General features: G+C 44.4%; 1 protein-coding gene across 2 annotated transcripts in view; it reads right to left on the bottom strand.

Annotated features, from left to right (window-relative positions):
• ajap1 (adherens junctions associated protein 1) overlaps positions 1-3,516 on the bottom strand; it is a 40,755-nt gene extending 37,239 nt beyond the window's left edge. The window contains exon 1 of one of the 2 annotated variants that reach the window (XM_028994908.1): positions 3,259-3,516. In XM_028994908.1, coding sequence (XP_028850741.1) covers positions 3,259-3,287 — 29 coding nt within the window. In that variant the 5' untranslated portion in view covers positions 3,288-3,516. The remainder of the gene's footprint in view (positions 1-3,258) is intronic. The other variant, XM_028994909.1, reaches the window with a different exon arrangement.
• Between the last annotated feature and the right edge of the window lie 18,035 nt (positions 3,517-21,551).

Raw genomic sequence — 21,551 nt, 5'->3', positions numbered from 1 at the left:
GCTCGAATCCCGATCTGCCTGAGGTGCCACTGAGCAAAGCACCGTCCCCACACGCACCGCTCACTGCTCACTAAGGGTGATGGGTTAAAATCAGAGGACACATTTAACTGTGTGCACCGTGTGCTGTGCTGCTGTGTATCACAATGACAATCACTTCACTGAAGAAAAAAAAAAAAAAAAAAACTAAGTGGTAGGCACCAGGCTTAATTAGGCCCGGTTGCCTTTATGAGGAATCCAGTTGACTTGATTATGAGAGAAAGTGGTAGTCATTATTAATACTTTTGCATATTTCGAAAATATAATCCGAAATCTTGAATCAAAATGTTTCCGTTTTGCGGAATGGCTGCACTGTCCTCTCGTGCGTAAGGGTTCATGCGCATTATATCTTCATAATTTCAGAGGGGTCAGCAGTTTGAAGACTTCTCTGATTAGGCAGTGATGCAGGATCAAAATAACCCCGTTGTCAATGTAACAAAATGAACTTTTCATGCACAATTAAAGCGTTATTCTGTTTAGTTGCCAGGTTAGCACCAGTCTGTGGTTCATGTCTAGACTACTAGATCAGAATGCTTGACTTTATGCATCGTTAATCTGCCTGCATGTTAGGAAGAGGATGTGGATTCAGTATGGCACAAAAATCAAACCCTCATTGGAAAGTCTTTCCGGAACACATTTTTCTGGGTATTGCTAAGGGAAATTGGGAAAAGTATTACTTTTTGGCCTCACCACCTCCTAACCCATTTCTGTAACCCTGACGAGGGATCCAATCATTATTTGATATCCCAAAGAAATAATTTTTAAAAAATAATAACATAAAACCTAACATTAGATCTGGCTAAAGACAGTGTCTCTGGAATTAATTCGCAAATTATTTTCTGATCATTCCCTTAAGCTGCAATAAGTCAAATATTTTAATTAGCTTCATTTAAACCAACAAGAGCCTAAGCCTCCAAAAATTCTTTTTGGCTTTTCACCACCCCAAGAGGGCTTTGAATGATGGTTACATAACCGCAGATAAATCAACGCAATGTTTCAAGTGAGCTCCACTGGGCGGACGTTGGAATGTCATTTACTACCCTTCAGATTATTTCCATAATAGATCACAGATCGGAAAAGATAAAACACTTGGAGGCTACGGCACAGGATCGAGTGCAGGGTATTGATGGCTACTTTTAAATCAATAGCTTTCCACATTCTATACAACGTTCATAACGTAGTATAACAAATATCAGCCCTGATATGTCAGTTATATTGCAGAAAATGCCAATAGATGCATAATACATGGGGCAAAAAAAAAAGTACTTTTAGGAACTGCCTGTAGAGGAAGGACCATAGATCAATAAATCAATTTATTGTGATTCTTCCTCTGAATTTATCACCCTGCGTTATCACTGTATTTATCAGAGGCCTGCAACATCCAGAGTCAGGAGGTCAATCCTGTGATATCTTGGTCATCATGGGGAAAAACTGACTCTAAATGGCTCTAACTAATTATTACACATGACGCTGTAGTCACGTGATACCTCGAGCTGCTTAGCGAAGGACGCGGTCCCAAACAAGAGTCACAACTGCCTAGTCCCTGTAATACAAAGATTTTAATTATGAAATGAAGGGCGTTGAAAATTTGATGAAGTTGAGCGCGCGGCTCCCGTCCGATCCTGTCTGTTGTAGCATCTCACCGAGCATCGTCCTCGCTGATGCCGGCCCCACCCTCCACACTCCGCCCCGGACCTTCGGTGCCGTTTACGAGGTGAGGCGCCTCAGCCCCGACTCCGTTTTCGTCAGCCCGAGCGCTGAACGTATAGAGACTCCTCCAAGTCTGCCGCTCACCGGAGAAGCGGAGCCCGGAGACAACAACACGGCCCTGTTCCTCGGCAAATGAGGTTAACGACGCTCTGGAGAACCGCCCCCGTTGATGACACTAATAATGCCGATTATGGCTCCGCGGAGCGTCTGACGTGTTCGTCCCGCTCCTGCCGTCGGCTGCCACGCGGGTGCTCGTATCCGCCACAAGGCTATGAGGGTCAGGTTCAGCTCGACCAGGTTCTTCCTGCTGTCAAACCCACAACAGGCCTGGAAAGAATAGCTGCAGCTGGTAATGTCAAGGGGGTCTCTAGTGCTGTTATTCTGGCACCACGACACTAAAATGCAGCCTCCCGGACCGGACAATACCAGGTAATGACCCCACCGGCCCCGCAAAAATTGCTGGGGTACTGCCGATTTCGTGACGACGGCTACCATGTGACGGCTCGAGGTTCCACAGAGCTCCCACGTGAAAAAGGCTGATGAGGAATTCCGGCTCAGATAGTCCCACAGAGCCTGACCATCAACGCTCCTGGAAGGACAATGGCACTCGGGGACGCACAGATCGCCATTAAAGCGACATTAAACACGGACGGATTATAAATGCAGAGGTGGTGCGCGTACGAGTGAGAGCATACTTTGATTTTACCGAATTTCGAACTTTTGGCGGGGAGGTTTGGAGCTACCTCTCTCATCCTCAGATATTATAATGATGGCACGCACGCCTTTTTCATTAAAAGTGCAGAACACACACACACACACACACACACGCTGAGACAGAAGCTTAACGAATCTCTCATTTCGGGGAACCTGCCTGACTTTGTCCTCACGTCTACACCTTCAAGTCCAGACCCCGGCGACCGGGACAGATAAGACGGCGGACTGAAGGCGCGGGCCCGGCGGCGTCCGGCCGTTCCGGTAACGCGCGCGCACGTGCGCGCCGGGCGACCCGACGCTCGCACCCGTCGCCGGTAAACCGCGGGCGTCTGGCGACCCCCAGCGAGACGCGCGCGAAAACTTTGCTCCAGTTCTGCGCGGCCGCTATGAAAATAATAATAATAATAATAATAACAATAGTAATAATAATAATAATAATAATAAAGAAACATTCATTTATTTATTTAGAACGCGCCGATTCCTCCTTTCCACGCTAATTGTGCCAGGCAACAGCGCCGAGAACATTAACGATTGAGCCCGCATTTTTTTTTTTAAATACCACCCCCCCACACACCCTCCACGTACGACCCCAAAAATCGATGGCGACGCTGTCTGTACTTCGTCTTCAACAAAATGTAACTCTTTCCATGGCGCAGACGGTAAAAAAAAAAAAATATTAATAAAGAGGACGCGCAGCGCGGTTAGTCGCTGTTTCTATTCGGGTCACAATCAAAAAGGCCGATTATTGCACCGGGTTGAATGGAAATAATAAATCCGAATACACGGACGCGCGCTCACCTGCGGGCCACGCACCGTTTTATCCACATCTTCCCGTCTCTCTCGGCCGCAGGTCGGCGTCAGACCTTCAGGTGCCCCGCCATGGACGGTCGTTTCCACCGCGAGACGGACGAGTCGGAAGGAGGAGGAGAAGCAGCAGAAGGAGCGCGTCAAGTTGAAGAGAATACTCCGGGCGTGCTGCGCGGCGCGGGCATGGCTGGTGTCCCCGGGAGCGGAGAGGAGAGGAGAGAATTTAACTCCAGACAGCGCCGGCAATCCTCCCACAGACTACAAAAAAAAAAAAAAAATCATAAAAAAAAAATGTGCAGCTCGGTTCTTGTCCTTGCTGTTGAGTTGCCAGATATGTTGTCCCCAGTCTTCTATAAAAAAAAAAAATAATATTAAAAATGGCGAAGATCGCCGCCGATGAACCCCTCGGCAGGGGAGGGGGGACAGGTGGTTGTCTCTCTCTCTCTCTCTCTCTCTCTCTCAAGTTATTGTAAAACGGGTGTCTCTTTACCTCGCGGATCGAAGTGGAAAAACACTCCGAAAAACGAAAAAGTCCCGGGAAATGGCGGGAGGGGTTAAAAAGCCCGAACGGAGGATACTGACACGAGGTGAGGCGGCGGCATCTTCCGCGAACCCCGGGACGTTACCGCACGGCGGGACGAGGCAGAAAACGCGACGGAGGAGCCCTGCGTAAAACTGTCACCGCGGGCGACACACATGTCACCAATATTCGAAATGCTATTTTCCATATACATACACACATCTATATATATATATATATATGTATATATATATCTAAACTATTTAAACAATATAATTCGGGGAAAAAATAGTGGATAAAAACCGCAAGCGAGAGCCTAGTTCAGGCAGGCGGGAGTTCTGAAGAAGCGAGCTTGGCAGGTAGGGGTGAAACAAAGTTCCGCGTCTTTTTTAGGTGGATGGAGGAGGAGGAGGAGGAGGAGGAAGAGCGCGATCCTCTGCCTGCGCCTTCCTCCCTCCGTCTGACTAACAACCTGCCAGTCCTGCTTCGCGTGACACTCCGTGACGTCACGTTAAAGTCAGATCCGTCACCACCCCTAAAAACCGACACCCGCCCTCCGCGATCACGAATATACATATCGTGCCCCTCTCTCAGCAACTTGTGTGTGTGTATATATATATATATATATATATATATATCGTTTCTCCCCCATCTGTAACTTGTGTGTGTGTGTATATAAATATATATACATAAATATCGTTCCCACCTATCTGCAACTTTGTGTATATATCTCGTTTCCCCTCTCTCTGCAACTTGTGTGTCTATATATATATCATTTCCCCCTATCTGTAACTTGTGTGTGTATATATATAAACATAAATATCGTTCCCCCATCTGTAACTTGTGTGTATATATATATATATACAAACATAAATATTGTTCCCCCTATCTGTAACTTGTGTGTGTGTATATATATATATATAAACATAAAAATTATCCCCCCCTATCTGCAACTTGTGTGTGTGTATATATATATATATCGTTCCCCTCTATCTGTGTCACGTCTGCGAGCTGACGAGGGAAGAGGTGGGACATACTGGGAAACAATGGTTTATTAAATACAAAGGAAAATGGCGCGAGGGCCAAAAACAAAGGAAAAGGCGGAGAACAAAAACAAACCTGCAGACGTGTGCCGATTGCCAGAACTTTAAACAACTAAAACCCCTAAGTTGCAGGGTCCACATAAAAATGTCGCAGCACCGATGGGCTGCTCAACAGCGCACCTTATAAGCACCCTACAGATTGGTGCCAGGTGCAGCTCCAGGAGCACCCAATCGTGACAGAGCCCCCCCTCCACGGCCCACGTCCTCTGAGCCCCAGCAGTAACATCAGCAGAGGAGGCGGGGTGGACAGCGGCAACCAAAGGGCTCCTGCCCTGCTGTGTCCTCCCACCGGAGCACCCGGACCCTCTGTCTGGATCCCAGACATCGTCCCGCATGGTGGCCTCGGTCCCTCCAACCTGCACACAAAAGTCAGGGCCGAACTTTACAGGTATGTGCAGGCCCTGTCTCCGCAAGTCCCCTCTGACGCATCTTGTGTCCCTCCCTGCCCCGGGCAGGGAGGTGGTTTCGAACCCTCTGGCAACCACTTATTGCACCCCAGCATGGTGCCTTCTGGTGACGTGCAGCCCCTGTCATTGTACGTACCTTCTGACGCTTCCGGTGTCGCTCCCTGCCCCGTGCAACTGCTTATTGTACCCCAGTGTGGTGCCTTCTGGGCACATGCAGCCCCTCTCGCTGCACATCCCATCTGGCAGTGTGGGGGCTTCGCCGGAGCATCCGCTCTACCTTTTCTGTGTCCGTTGGGACAAGCAGGCCTTCTTCCTGCCTGTCCCAGCTAGATCCTCATGCCATCAAGGGGGCTCTGTTGCACTCCGCTCTGCTTACTGGCTACCGGAGGACCCCGCTCCGTCGCTTAGTTCAGGCACTGGACTTGCGCAATCATGTCCAGAGCTTCTTCCCAGGGGTTCTGCTCTGATGCTTGGTCGCCATCTGATGGACACAAAAAGGGGAAGTGGGGGCAACACACGGACACCAAACACATACACACAGAGACAGACAAAAGACAGGCTCTTCTGGTTCCCTTTCTGGGCACTCCGGGACCTCTTCAGGAAGCGCAGCCAGGAATATGGGAGGCGTGACCCTCTCGCCACTCGCCAGTGCTATGTCCCACACCGTTGGATCTTCCTGCACTGAATCCTGGCTGGTGTGGTGGTGGGGCAGGGCTTGATCCATGGCTCGGGCTCTGGCCGATAGAACTCCGCCCTCAGTAGCTCCAGAATGTCCCGGTAACTCATCTTGTCTGTCTCTCCTCATTGCCACAAGGCTACGCCCCAGCCCGACGTTGACCCAGTCCTACGCACGTGTATGGTGTTGATCTTCTCTGCGTCTGTGTTATGTCCTTTAGGCTGTAGAATGGCTTGGAGTGCTGTGTTGTGCGTGTTTCTCTTTTAGGCTGTCTGCTAGGTGGACTGGCAGCCAATCAATGCACAGGACAGAACTACTTAAGGACCATTCCAGCCACCATTCAGGGCTCATTGTGAGAAGTGAGAGGAGAGTTTTGGAGTGTTGTAGAGTTACAGATAAGCCTTTGTTGTGTGTTAGTGATTAGTGTGGTTAGTTGTGGCTTTGTTGTGTATTTGTATTGTCTCTCCTTTCATGGTGTGTTGTCCTCCTGTGAATTGTTGTGTAGTTGTTGTATTTAGCACTTTAGATTTGGTTGGTTGTTCACTACTCACTGTAAATAAAAACACAATATTTCACTTGGGCTTGGTATCTGTGTCTTCCCACTGCACACATTCCCCTCGTTTGTTGTCATGTTTCCTGACCCCTAGACGGGGACGTGACAGTCTGAGAGAGAGGGAAGAGCAGCAAAGTACACATCACAGGATGTTTAAAAGGGCTGGCATGTACATGATGCTCCTGAGAAGGGTCCGTGCACAATGGGCACTTCCCACAGGGGGCTGGGCGCTTTGCTGGAGGTTGTGGTGGGCGTGTGGTGTGGGGGGGGTGGATGATGTTCTCTGCAGCAGGCAGGAGCACTGGTGCTGCGCTGCCGTTCTGCTGGGGAACATCCAGGTGGAGGGTAGGCGTGTCCACGACCGGAGCTAGAGAGGCGGATTCCCCGTGAGGTAGTCCCGGCAGCTCAGTTGCCCTCTTCCATCAACTTACCCCCACGTCGCCGTCTTTCTCCTCTCTGTCCATCTCTCCCTCGCTGCCCTCACACTAATGGAAGTCACGTGGGTCCCCACAGACATCTCGACGATCGCGGACGGGCGTGATAGGCGGAGCCTTCCCAGCACCGACTGCCCACCAACTCGTCGCTCTCGTCGCCATAGACTTTACTGCTTCTAGGTTTCACGGATCCCCCATGGATTGCCATCACACCACGGCGCTGCCCACCACGGTCCGAACCCTGTCCCACCGGGAAGACACCACTTAACCAACTCTTGGGGGGCATATTCCAGTCCTGGCGCGTCTTGACGCGGAACTCCCCGATCCCACAGGCGATCCTCTAGCACTCCCCGCTGACGCCCGTACTCACCACGACTCACCACGAGTTCTTCTGCATGGTCTTCTTCCTCTGCCTTTTCTCTCTGCCCTTTAGGTTTGAGCTGCGACATTCTGTCACGTCCACAAGCTGTTGGGGGAATGAAGCGCAGAGGTGGGACATACTGGGAAACAATGATTTATTAAACACAAAGGAAAACGGTGCGAGGGCCAAAAGGGGGAGAACAAAAACAAACCTGCAGGCGTGTGGAAATTGCCAGAACCTTAAACAACTAAACACCTAAGTTGCAGGGTCCACATAAAAATGTCGCAGCACCGATAGGCTATTCAACAGCACCTTATAACCAGCCCTGCAGATTGGTGCCAGGTGCAGCTCCAGGTGCACCCAATCGTGACAATCTGCAATGTGTGTGTGTGTGTGTGTATATATCTCGTTCCCTTGTGTGTGTGTGTGTGTGTGTGTATATATATATATATATATATATATATATAGCTCGTTCCCCTCTATCTGCAACTTGTGTGCGTGTCTGTGTGTCTGCGTGTGTGTTGTATCCTTCTATCTGCAAGTGTTTATATGTGTCTGTGCTGGGTGCCCCCCAACCAGGTCCCCCATTTTCATTCCAAGGTTATCATATCAGCATCTCGGTGCTCTTCATCCTTACAGGATGAAGTATTTAAAGAATTTTTTTAGTTTGTTTTTATTTCACCGCAGTATAGGACAGACCAGGCACAGATGTTAATAAACATCCATAAGTAGTTGCCATATTCCATAATTAGTTCAACTACATAACTCTTTCTATTCACTAGTAATTGCAGGAACAATTAAAAATAATAGAGTCAAGGGAGCATTAAAAATACATACTGTAATAAACCACAAACTTTAACCCGTCTCAACTGACCACTTTGTATATTCTATTTTATTTTCCCCTTTATTCTATTTTATTTATTTCTGTAACCATTACGTTGTCCATGTACAGTCAATAGCGTAATCAGGCCTGTTACCCTGTTCCAACGGTACCACGGCCTTGCGCATTCCCCCTTTTCTCCTCCGCTTCATCCAGGGATTAGAGATGCACCCTCCCCCTCACAACATGATCCCCCAGCACTCTGTGCATCTTAGAAGATGAAGCATTTAAAAGTTAATTTTGTATCATTGCAGAACCAATGTTTCACCACAGCATATTGCTCTATAAATCACTCCGGCTCTGCTGGAGAGGTAACATTTCAGCAAAGTTATTTATCAGGAGAGAGTGAGAGACAGAGAGAGAAAGGGAAAAACGGCTTGCAATCTGCTGAAATAACTGAACTTAGAGTGTGTGTGTGTGTGTGTGTGTGTGTGTGTGTTTGTATGTGTGTGTGTGTGTGTGTGGTGGGGGTTGTCAGGGGGGGAGGAAGATAAAAAATCTTTTTGGGCCCAGGGGGCAAAATCAATGACAGCTCCCAATCAGGCATTAGCATTCATTCAGATTGACACTGATATGTTATTGCCATCCACATGCAGCGTCGGACCAATAAACTGTGACCGAAATGGCAGCCGGAATGGGCATCTCATTAGTAAGCCGCAATGGCAATTCGTGAGCTGTTATAAAAGCCTCTTGGCGTTAGCTGTGAGGAACATAAACTGACGGCGGCAGAAGCATTTCAGAAAAACAACACAACAAAAGGAGCGGGTGGAAATGAAGCTTTTAACAAGGAGAGATCAAAGCGCAATGATCCCTCCATCCGTTCGAGAATGAGAGCGAATCCACAGCAGATGGGGAGAACGCCACACGAGCAGGAGGGAGGGAGGGAGGGAGGGAATGAGGTGGGTGTTTGTGTGCGAATCCAGTCTTAAGGTGGAAGGAGGCTTTTGAGGGCCTGTGTTTGCATGCTCTCCCCTTGTTGTTTGCACGCTCTCCCCGTGTTGTCACCGTGTTCCCCGGTTCCCTCCTGCAGTCCAAAGCCACCCTCGGTGATGGGAAGAGTGTAAGAGTGTGCGACATGCAGATATTTGGAGCGAGTTACAGTTGCATCAATACTCCCCAGTTTCAATTTCATTTGTTCAGGCACATTAAGTGCATAGAAAGCGGATGCTTTTTGTTTCATTAAGTTTGGTTTTCAGTTGGTGAATAAAAAGGAACTTGTGTCAGGAATCAAAGGCCACGTGGAATAAACTCAACAACATCATTTAATTCTTACACAGCCCAAACACACACAGAGTATGTCTCAACGGGCTTTGACAGGCCCTGCAGATGACACCCCCACACTTTGACCCTTTCTGCACACAAGGAAAAACTCGGGTGGGAAAAAAGAGAGAAAAGAGTGAGTCAGAGAGGGACGCCCTACCAGGGGACAGTGAGCATGCAATTGGTGTCAATGAAGGGTTGGTAATGGTTTGTCCAAGAAAAAATAATAGTCCAACAGTGTAGTGGTAGAAAAGTGCAGAGTAGAATATCTGTCCATGTTTGGAGGTGCTTCACAGTGCAGAGCAGGTTTTATTTCAGTGTCATGGTCTACACTGCCTAGCGGTCCATTTGAAGATCCTTGAAGCTTCGGTCATTATAGTGTTGGTGGCTGTTGTGACCCTCTGGTACATTTCATGCTGGTATATCTCATCAGCAGCTCAATGCCAAGAACCTAGATCAACTCAGAGTGAAATAAATTAGACTTGGGTGGCTAGGACTGAGTGGTTATGGTTGATGCTTGTGTACATGTCGAGTTTAACATCTAAGACAGCCTAGGTGAGATGAGCATCATAGTATATGTCTGTTTTTTAACTGTTATGGAATGCTTTACTAAAAAGACGTGTCTTAAGCGTGGACTTTTTGACAGTGTTATGTGGGTGAAATAAGGTGACTGCTCCCCTGCGCCCCTTCATGGCTGCCCACTGCTAACCAAGGGTGATGGTTAAAAGCAGAGGACACATTTTGTTGTGCCACCGTGTGCTGTACTGCAGTGTATCACAATGACAATCACTCCACTTTCTCATAAGAATGCGGTTTTGCAAATACTGCTTATGTGATTCACATCCAGTAGTCGCAATATCTAAAGCGAGTGTACAAAGTTTTTATGGTCTATTCAGAATACTTAAATTATATTTATAAGTACCTTTTGTACATCAGCATCAACATCTCAACAACATTGTACCGGGGTTCATGTTCCAATCTGCACATTAGCGTGTACAAATCAACGGCGTGTGTGGAAGAATGACTAAAGAGTCCCTCAGGTGTTGATATCATCCACAATAGACCTTCAGGCAAGTGAACTTCCCACCTACTTTACTCAATTTGGCTAAAGCTGTAAATGTGGGAGAGATTATTCTTGTTCATGTTGTTATTGTCTTTTCGTAAGCCCACTCGTAATAAACTCAAAGTCGAAATCATGAAATGTTCTTTGCACAAAACATCAACAGTTATTGGTTTTGACCTGCAAGGAAGTATGAGAGAAATGCAGTCACTTGCTCACACATTAGTGGCGAAAATGTTTTTATGTTGGATGAAACACGTGAGTTCATCATACAGGAAATGAAAAACGTGTCTTTAGGCATGATGTCAGTGTTTTGTTTTTTTTTTCCCTAATTGGGCTAAATTATTAATTTCACACTCAGATCAGCTCATCACACCCGTTCTTGCACGGAGGGCAGCCACGGAGTGGCAATAAACAAAAGGTTTTAATGAATATCTGACTCAGAAGTCCCACAGTCCTGCACAGGCGTCGTGCAGTTGCTTATTTTATTAATAATTTGGAGACGGTGGCTGACTTGATGGTGACACTGTTTATCTGCCGTGTTTGGGACGTTCAGAGATACGCGAAGGAGAATGTTGGCCCCGTGTGCACCCAACTCGGTGAGCCAGATCACATTGCATGTCAAGCACAATTACACAGGGGATAAATTATTAATGGGGGAATTAAACCGGCATGTGTAAACAATATGTGACAGCTCCACACAGAGCTCTACCTGTAGGTATAGTGGCATCATAATGTATATAATACATTATGCAAAACAATTTTTTTTTTTTTAAATAGTTGGGCATCAATTTTGCATTAAATATGATTCTGGTCATAACAAGTGGTATCAGACAGACAGAAAGATGAGTCATTAAAACATTTATTAGAACCACATACTGAAAATGTTACCTTTGATCTAAAGCTCATATGTGTGTTTTGGACTTTCAAATTTTGAACTTTGGCAGTATCCTTTATAGCTGTAATTGATAATTAAAATAAGTTGATTATTACAGGGTGTGTGTGTGTGTGTGTGTGTGTGTGTATAGATTTTATAGTGTGTATAGACTGCATAGATTTTCAACATATGTGGCTTGAAATGTACAGGCCTAAAGATTTTACACTGGCTGACTTTGGCCGTAGTTGTATTAAATGTATGGTAATAAAACATTATGCATTACATGCAGACCAGTACATTTCAAATGACTATGCAAAAGTTTCATACAGCAATGCAATTCAATTACCAAATTACAGCTAAAACTGGGCACAGAGGAATGTCAAATAGCATATGGCAAGTCCTGAAAATATGACCTCTGGACAGATATTATGACTCTACCCACTGGTTATGCAGTTGTGCAGAGGCCAAGGTGACAGGAAATACAACTCTGACCTGAAATCATAGCGCATGAAGATGTCACTATCCTCTGGGTCTTTTGTAGTCGCTCGCCCGTGGACCGCCAACAGGGGGGATACCTTGCTAATCTGCTCACTGGGCTGAGGAACAGGTGCAGGTGTGATCATGACACTCGAGCCGAGAGTGGGACAGATGAACAGTTGATGCATTCATTAGGCCCCGCACACCGAGCACATACTTAAGTGGCCACTTCTCCCCCTCTCACCATATTCCCAGCAAGCCCAGACGCTCATACTTCACCCCACAGACAACATCCACTCATCAACACATTCACTTCCAGCACGACGGGGAAGCACAGCACACATTTAAGCTGCTCTGGTTGAAGTCAGGCAATGAAAACAGACCTAAAGTCTGGTCTTGTTCAGGCCACTGTTAACCTGGAGTGGTTAGGGCTATTAAGTGTTTGACTTCAGTCTGATTGAAATTGCATTGATAAAATTGTATTAATGCCAGTTATTTGTAAATTAATTCCATAAAACTTCACCACCATAGACACCTTTATTGTTTCCAAGTTTTATAAGGCATAACTACACTGAACAAACCCATTGAATAGATGTCTGGACCTTCAACGTTCCCTAGGAGTGTTTTTGGCTAATGCCAAGCATGGAGTTTATTTTGCTTGTGTGCTGCTTGGCAACCTGTGAATTTGGTTACATTGCAGAAAATCTATAATAATGCATAGCACACCCACATCAGCTCATTTTATGTTAGTTAAAATGTTTTTTTTGTGTGCAATTTTGCAACAAGCTGCGGGAGAAAAGATAAAGCATTTATTTTTTCAGATTATTATTGTTTTGCAACCCTTATTAAATGTGATATAGCTTTATAGAGTACTCATTGAAATATTTAGAAATTTAAAATTTGAATCCTAAACTGTCATTGGAGACTTTATTTCTTTGCCATTTTTGGCTAACCTCCCAAGTAAACATTTGACTTCCTTTCATGATCAATGGTTAAGGTTGAAGAAGAAATCAACACTGTTCAACATCTGCTCTCTTCTCCTAAGTATTTAGCATCAAAATCCTGGTTCAAAAGCATTGTATTCAAAACTTCGACACCCTCATCTGCCTCCACAAGGACTGTGAGCCAAGACACGCCACCGATCGGCCTTTCTGAGTCTGTGTCAACAGACAACGATTTAGAGATAAATGTCACCCAAGCATGGAGCTCATGCTCATAAGTTTACAACACAGACCCAGACAGAATTCACAGATAAATGTCATGAGTGTGGTGGCGGCAGATATGCATCTTCAGTTGTCAGTACAGGCGTGGAACATAAAAAAAAGCATTAGTGTTATCTGTTTTAACTGGATTTTAATATACTGTTTTAATTTACTGGTTATCAGCACATACCCAGGCCGTTTCCACATTCACTCAGGATTCAGGCATTTCTAGGAAACCTCTGTCGAGAGCCACGGTATGTTGTCAGTGGTATTACAATATGTTACCCTTGGGAGCATAAAGCCTTTCAGTGCTGACTTCATGTATTGGTGGCAAGCTCCTATAGCCCTTAACAATATCTTTTTTCATTAACCTTTCTAACCTGCTGAACTGGGGGGTACCCTCATAGTGATAAACATTGCATGTACTATGCAGAGAAAACCTACACTGGACAAAAAGAACTTACAAACATGGCATTTCATAACACTCATAACACAGAGAAGAATGCTTGACTTTAAACCAATGCAAGTTTGATATCAGAAAAACCAATTGTAGGTTGTAGCAATAACATACCTGTCATAGAATATATCATAAGTAAAAACCATGCCATTTTAAATATGTACTAGAGTTCAAAGGTTTATTAATTTACAAATGTCCTTGTTGCTTTGTCCGTTAAAACATAACATAGATGAAGCATTATGACCATACATTATAAATAGTAATAGCTGCAGATGGCTGTTGATGAAAATTAGAGAGGCCTATTATCAGCAACAATTTAAATGGTCAATGAATGTCAGAACGTGTTTTGTAATTATCTTAATATGGCTGAAAACTGCTGAACTGATTAAAGAAACAATAAAACTGGTCAAATTCAGACTAGTATCACAATTATTTAAATGATTTAGGGTTTTGAATTAAATTATACATATGACTAGCTTTGCTGGAATTTTCAGCAAATGGTCTCATGGTCTTGTTCACTATAACCATTTTTTTTAAATGTATATAAGAAAAAAAGCAGGTGGACAGTCTATGTCGTGTGCGTGTCCAGTAGTCTAATGCCTCTGTGGACGACTGTAGTTAAGTCCCGGGCTCAGAGTGAGGATTGAGATGATCCTCTGTGGATTGATTTTGGCCTGTCTGATGGTGAATGTATGGGCCCGCAGACTCATGAGGACGGCTTACTGGTTGAGCTGAAAGAAGCACAGTTTGTGTGTGAGTGTGTGTTTTCCAGACGGATAAAAATGAAACAGTTCATCTGTCTGGAAGCACTTGCTGTGCTTTTTTTCCCCATCCCTTGGTGGCATGCGCTACAGAGTGATATATTTGCCCTATTTGTGTCTCCTGGTCTCCCTGTTGTGTCTGTGCGATCGTCTTGTAAATTAAAGCAAACTGTGACTCTCAGCCAACCTGTCTTGGAGAGAGGTCGCTGGCAATAAACCCCAAGCTCTCCACATGCCATAGCTGTTCAGTTTGTGTTCCACAAAGGCTGAAGAACTCTCTCTCCTGCTTCAAACTGTCATGTTGTACTTCAGCTTCCCCATTTCACCATCATATTTCATGCTAATCATTTTTGCCATTGCTTCATCTCAGTGTTTGAGGCCAGTGCCTGCTGTTTGGATGACTGAGGTACTGAAGGCACATCCTCCAGGTTCTTGTGTAACTATGTAAGTACTTACCTGGAAGGAGATCCAGCGAGAGAATGGAGAAAAAGTCATCGCTATGGAAACAAGAGTAATGTTCAAAGAGAAGGCACTCACTTATAAAACTTAAAGAGGCAGCTGTTGTACAGCGCGCAGATTCCCGGGGGTCAGGGATATCAGATGGAATAAAGACAGCAGGATGTTTATCTTATCAAACCGAACATTTGCTTTTGCATTGCCATGTTTGGGCTAGAAACCGTTTCAGAGATGTGTGAGCCCCCATCCTAAATAATCAATGGTAAACTATTTTATTGCTTGATAAATTATTTAAGGGCTGAACCTTGAAAACCTAAGGCAGGTCTTTTTAAATCTCACTTCACACCTCACACTACAATGCATGATTTGAGAGCATTTTGCACACGCAAGCGTGACATTTTTAAAATGACGTGTGACTGGGTACATTTAAGATATGTAAATGGAACTGATTTTTGGTCAACATAAACCATGTCTAAAGTTAGTGGCCCATTTATTTTGTTGTGTAGGATAGGATTCAAATACCTCAATACCGCAGGTGTATGTGGTAGTACATAGTACATTGTAGATTGTGGGAGATTCTACAATCTAGGGCAGGGCTTTTTTTTTTGTTATTGTTTCAAATATGCAATTATAAAATACATTACTGCTTCATATACAGTACACTTTCATCCCCTAATTTACATGAATTACATGCATGCTGTGCATGGTTCACTGTTTCACTAATTAGTGGTGGTCCTTCACAGGATATTCTCACTCATTTTCATTGTGCACATAAGCAGGTCCCTTCCTGAGCTGAAATATGGTTTTGTTTACTAGGTTAATCATTCCATCATATTTGCAAAACCCAATAGCTCTTGCACCCCTAACTTTTAAAAGATAAGCTAGCATGCCAGTGATTGGTATTGTATGGTATTGTATGTATGTTGTCACACACACTCACACACACATGGCATTAGACACATCCACAAATACCTTTTGTGGTGTGTGTGCTACATGTTTGACATTGCCGTACCATACGTTTCTAGGCTAACATGCAATACAAGCAACCAATCAGAGAGGTCAGCATGTGTCAACAAGAATTAATGAATTCATGAATAACCCGAAGAGTCTGCAAAAAAAGACCTTTCCACTTGCCACTGTTCAAAGTAGCAGGAAGTGAGATGTCTATATTGGTCCAAACCTGAGGCATGAAAGTTATTTTCAACGAATCCAACAGCCTGAGATTCTTCTCATCCACAATAAAATTGGGCACCAGCAGTCATGTGAATTTTTTTTTTCTTCCCCGAGTGCCTAAAAATCTTGTGAAACGTAATTTTCTGGCAATTGGATGGCAGCTCTGTCAAGAGCGGGGTTGTAAAGGGGGCTGTTTTGAGGTGAATTTGCACCTTGAACCCATGCCTGCACGGGGTGGCCGTTAATGGGGTGTGCAGCTCTCCTCCTGCTGGTGTTTTTGGCAACCTCTTTCGTCCCTCCGCCCTGCCGTGTGAACATCCACAGGCAGAGGGGCTGCCACTCGCCCCTGAAACCTCCGGGATCGCTTGACGCTGCCGAGAACACGGCCAACATGAGACCCGCCTGGCGTATTTCAAAGATGCGCAAAACAAACCCCGAAACACAAGTGGCATCAAAGCAAATCTGGATACGAAGAAACAGAGCAATGTTTGGCAACAGAGGTATTTATAGTGTACAGACAGTATTCAGAAGATGAATATATGGGTGTGAGTCAAGCTGGTGCTCTGGAAGGCACTGCCACATGCAAATGAATCCACATTTGGCCTGGACTTACTAAACATAATAAGCCTTTGTGAAACCTTTATTAGGCATATTCATTAAATAACTGATTGCATTCAAGGCGTAGCATGAGACAAGGGGTCTAATAAGTGGAGTTTGTTGGGCATTAATAAATAATAAGATGCATAATTTATTGGCAGCCTATGAGCATGTGGCTGGAGTGTGTTTGCTTGAGAAAGAGAGCGAATAACTTTTCACGCACACACACAATTCATCAAGCGAAAGTGCCTACGTGGCGAAGACACCGAGTGTCATGCCTGATGTGAATATTTCGCATTAGTCATCTCAAAGATGGGAATAAAAAGCCCCATAAAAGTGTTAATGCCGTGCTCTCTGTTTCGAGGATCTGTCTTTTCAGACCCCGGGTTGACTGTTCTGGATGAATGGCTTGTGTTGCTAAAGATACAAAGCAAAGATGATTACGGCCGTTCCTTCAAGGACCTCATTCTCTTCTAAATGTCAAACCTCAGAGCTAGCGCAGGCAAATGGAAAGTTCAGAGCAAGAGCGCCTTAAATTTGCTGCATGACTTTTTTTTTTTTCTCATATTGCTGAGCATCGGAATGATTTAAGGAGGCACGTTGGCTTGCGCCTCGAGCAGGGACCCTATAAATTTGCTCTAATTCCGGTTTCCATGATTAATCCCAGGAGGGGGACCGCCTAGTCACAGAGCGCTTGCATTTACCACGCTGAGGCGACAGGCCTTCTATTGAGAACTCTGAATGACTAGACTTGGATCCAAGGAAAATCATTAACTGACCAGAGAATGAAAGCAAAAGTGAGTGTTTTGTCACTGCGACCTGTGCACACAACAAAATGTGCCCTTTGCATTTAACCCATCACCATGTGAGCAGTGGGCAGCCATGAAGGGTGCTCAGCGATGTGTGGGGATGGTACCCTTTTTGCCAAGAATGGTTGTAGAACCGTGGCTTGTAAACTTTGCAATTGTGAACACAACTCTTTCAAATACTAACAAATGTGCTCCTCATCATCATGTAAGATGGGAAGTCACAAATCCATGACATTTTGCACTGCACTTTTTGTCTTGTGCAGAGGTTCATCACCTCTGTTATCTCCATATCTTTGTCAAATGGCCTCCCCCCGAGCAAAAGGCGTTTGGGGTCCCCTGCTTCTGTCCTCCCAAGCAGGAGGCCCCAAGGGCCGGCAAATGACAACAAGAGTGACAGGGCAGAAACAACAAATTCTGATTGGTCTGTGGCAACTTCCTGGGAGTTAAATGTATAAAAGAATTGTTGTGTTGTTGCTCTGTTGTTTCTCCTGGACCAGGCGACCTCTCTGTAGCTCGGCTCCTGGCTGTTCTCTATCTTTCTCTATCCCTTTCTCCTTTCTTTTATTTTGGTTTTTCTGTAGCATTGGTACCTTTTTTTTTTTTTACAATATTTACATGTAACTGCAATAGTAATCTACTGGTGTTTCATAAATTAGAGACTGTTAATTTTTTAACCATTACATGCCTCTTTCTGTCAGGTAACATCAGATTGAATTGTTTTAATAAAGTGCTTTGTGCAGTTTTATTTCTTTTTACAATCAGAATGTTACATTGGTCTTAATGGCTGAGAGAAGTTAAGGATTTGTGTTTGTGTTCTGTAGAGTTTGTGTTCTCAAAGTCTACAGTGGTAGTGGTGGTAGAAGCCTAGTGGGTAACACACTGGCCTATGAACCAGAAGACCCAGGTTCAAATCCCGCTTACTACCATTGTGTCCCTGAGCAAGACACTTAACCCTAAGTTGCTCCAGGGGGACTGTCCCTGTAACTACTGATTGTAAGTCACTCTGGATAAGGGTCTCTGATAAATGCCATAAATGTAAATGTAAATGTACAGTAGACTGTTTACTTCTCTAATGAAGGTTGGCTTTCATTAATGACTGAAGTTTAAGGCAAGGTTTACTTTCACTTTTATACATAAATGTACATAAATCCAGGTCATTCCAACACCTACAGGTTGGCTCTGCTCAATCTTAAACCAACATACTATACTGAACTTTTGAGAGCACGATACGACAATCTGCTGACTTTATTGTCAATCTCAATTGATTATTTTTTATGAGAAAAGCAAAATTTATGTCTGTGTTCACCAGATTCCAGATCTATAGATCTACATTACTGCTAGGGTTGAAAACTGAGTAAAGTATCCCTACTCCAACACCCGCACCAACTCATGCAAAAGTACCAGGCAGGTGCTGGCGACTGGAGGGATTTATTGTTGCTGTATATATCTGTTTATTTTCCTCGTAAAAATCAAACGTAGCTACGCGCTACAGCACTTTGCTGATTGAACCACTTCCTCTAAATAACTTTACTGTTACTGTGAGGGGCTCATAGCATCTGCAAATATACCAAATAAGCACAACATAAATCAGGCCATTTGAGTTGTTTGAAACCTGCTTGTTACCCCGACGTTCGGTGACATTCCAGGTTTAACATTTGGATGCATCCAGTCATTAGTAAACAATGAGTTTCTGATTATTTATTGTTAAATCTATAACGCAACCAATGGAACTGTCATTAGTGCTGTGACATTGAATGTAAAATGTTATGTTTTTTGAGGACTTGTGGGCTTAATGCTTCTAGCCTGACTGGCAGTGGGGCACGGGGCTACGCTGATATGGCCAGACCAAAAATAATATGTAACCTTAGTCATGTCACAAACCTTTTCTTTCAGACTGGTCCCACCATGTCCTTTACCAGCCAATCCCAATCATGGAATATGCCATTATAAAGACAGTACAGAACTTGTCACTTGTCATAGAAATTCCTACTATGCTGTCATGCCGGTTCAAGGAAGAGGACCAAGACCTCAACACTGTCAGAAACAGGGTTTTAATGAAAACTGAAAACAAAGCAGAATTGCTGAAAACATGCCAAAAACTCAAAATGAATATGAAACAAACTAAGTTATGTGACATGCAGGAGACTAACAACAGCAATGCATGACAGCGAGCATGAGACACAGGTTAACTAATAAAAGGTCCTAGGATCAGCAGGGCCTAATAGGTAGGTGGCAGCGTGAGTGATTAAGACCCAGCATACATTTAAATGGGTGCCAACTGGGGAGCTCAGTGAAACCTGAGCATCACATTAATATTTTGTGCCAGCTGTTTTATATTTTCAAATTTTATGGTTTCTTTTTTTGTCATTGAAAATGGATGCAAACACTTAAAACGTGTCGAAACTTTCTTATATCACAACCCCACCACCTTTCTGAAAACCTAATAAAATACCAGTGGGCCCTATTTATACAGCAGACCCTACACAGAAGCTGGCTGCTCACCAGATTTATGGCACCCAGTATCTTGTATGGTGTTTGTCAGGCAGCCAGAAACTCATGCATAGCTCCCAAAAGTGTGTTGAAGGTGTTTGTGCCTTCAGACTGTATACTCAGTTATAGCCCTCTAGACTCTGGGTGTTTTTTTTCTTACCGTAGGATGCCAGATTAACATCTTTCTTTGCCCCATAGTCCTCAACTTTTTTTTGTTGTTTCCATGGTTTGGCCTCGAATATTTTCTTTGCAAAGTGCAGGGACACAAGACAGATAACTGGACAATAAGTAAACTTCTGGTTTTTGAAAATGTTTTAAACTCAGTTTGACAACATATTAGACAAGGGATGGCTAAATTCAGATCTACCGTGAAGGGGTGGTGGGGTGTTCATTAGATGGGTTATGCAACATAGGAAAATCTCCTAGACGGTTGATGTCTAGTTCTTGTCCCAGGGCGTTTGAAACTGGTTCGGTGGCTACAGACTGCATTTGTGTCATCTTAAACCTGCAGACCTAGAATTCTACAGCTCCCTGGACACTGCCATGTTCTATGCTGTATCATCATCCCATCTGCTATCATACCTGTTCAGTCAGTTCCCCGGCAAGCAGGAATACAGCAAAAAGCCTAGAACAGTTGCATGCTAAGGTACAGTTCATCTGCTCCAGCAATGACACCTGTTCCTCTAAAAGCCTGGAGTTTTTGGACTTCTACCAAAGCACTTTTTGCCTCCCTGGGACTTTTTTGTTTCTCTACGAGGTCATGCTGTACTCATGTCTTACCAAGAGAACTACGGGCTCTCAGACAAGAGTACCCATGAGAAGAAGTTCATGGGTGTCCCAGGTGTCAAAGAACACAAAAAGCATCAACAGTAATTCTGAGCCAATCTGGCTGATCCAGCTGTGCAGCTCAGGGACACCTTTCTGAAGGTCATTTTCTTCTGGCTGTCACCAGACTATAATAATTACTTCACATACCAGGGAGTGGCCTGAGGCCAACCATGCTTTTCCCCCATGTTCTCATTGTGTTCTCATCTATTCAAAATGAAGGCAGGGTCAGGAAAGAAGTCAGACTAATTCTAAATACAAGGGTAAAAAGTGCATAGTTCCATCATCCTTCTCCACATTGCTTTACCCAAAAAGAACATATCTGCTGTCAGGGCATGTGAAATGCTAACTTGGGTTGATTGGAGGACACGCATATTCTGGAACCACAGGGGAGAATTTGTCCCATTTTGCATGCGCACGCTACACTTGGCATTCTACTTTTTGTCTTATAGTTCTTCATCATTTGGTTCAGTGCTCAGGCTGCATTGTTGTGCTTGTCTTGCTTGCATTGCTGCAATCAAATTGTAATGCAATTGGGTATAAAGGGTAAGATTTTAATAAATAACCTGTTAATAAATAAATAAGCTGTTAGCATAATTCTGCACACCCATAAAAATGCCTTCTTCTTGGGTAGGAGCCTATCAGCATGGTACATCTTCACAGTAAAAGTGCGGGCATCTCCTGTGAACAACCATCTTCAGGTCACCCCTTTCAGGTCATGACTTTCTACTGTATTTAGGTCTATCTCTGGCTTGTCCATTACAAAATTTTTTTGGATGATTGTGAAGTCTGCTTGGGGTCATCATCGTGTTGAATAGACTGGAGATATAGACTGGAGATGTGGAGATGAAAATATCCCATCAGTGACACACTGCACACCTTTGAGCAGGTTGAGGTGACAGAGGT

This window comes from Denticeps clupeoides, chromosome 10 (assembly GCF_900700375.1).
Source record: "Denticeps clupeoides chromosome 10, fDenClu1.1, whole genome shotgun sequence".
NCBI lineage: Eukaryota > Metazoa > Chordata > Actinopteri > Clupeiformes > Denticipitidae > Denticeps > Denticeps clupeoides.
This window is presented reverse-complemented; position numbering and strand designations above follow the sequence as displayed.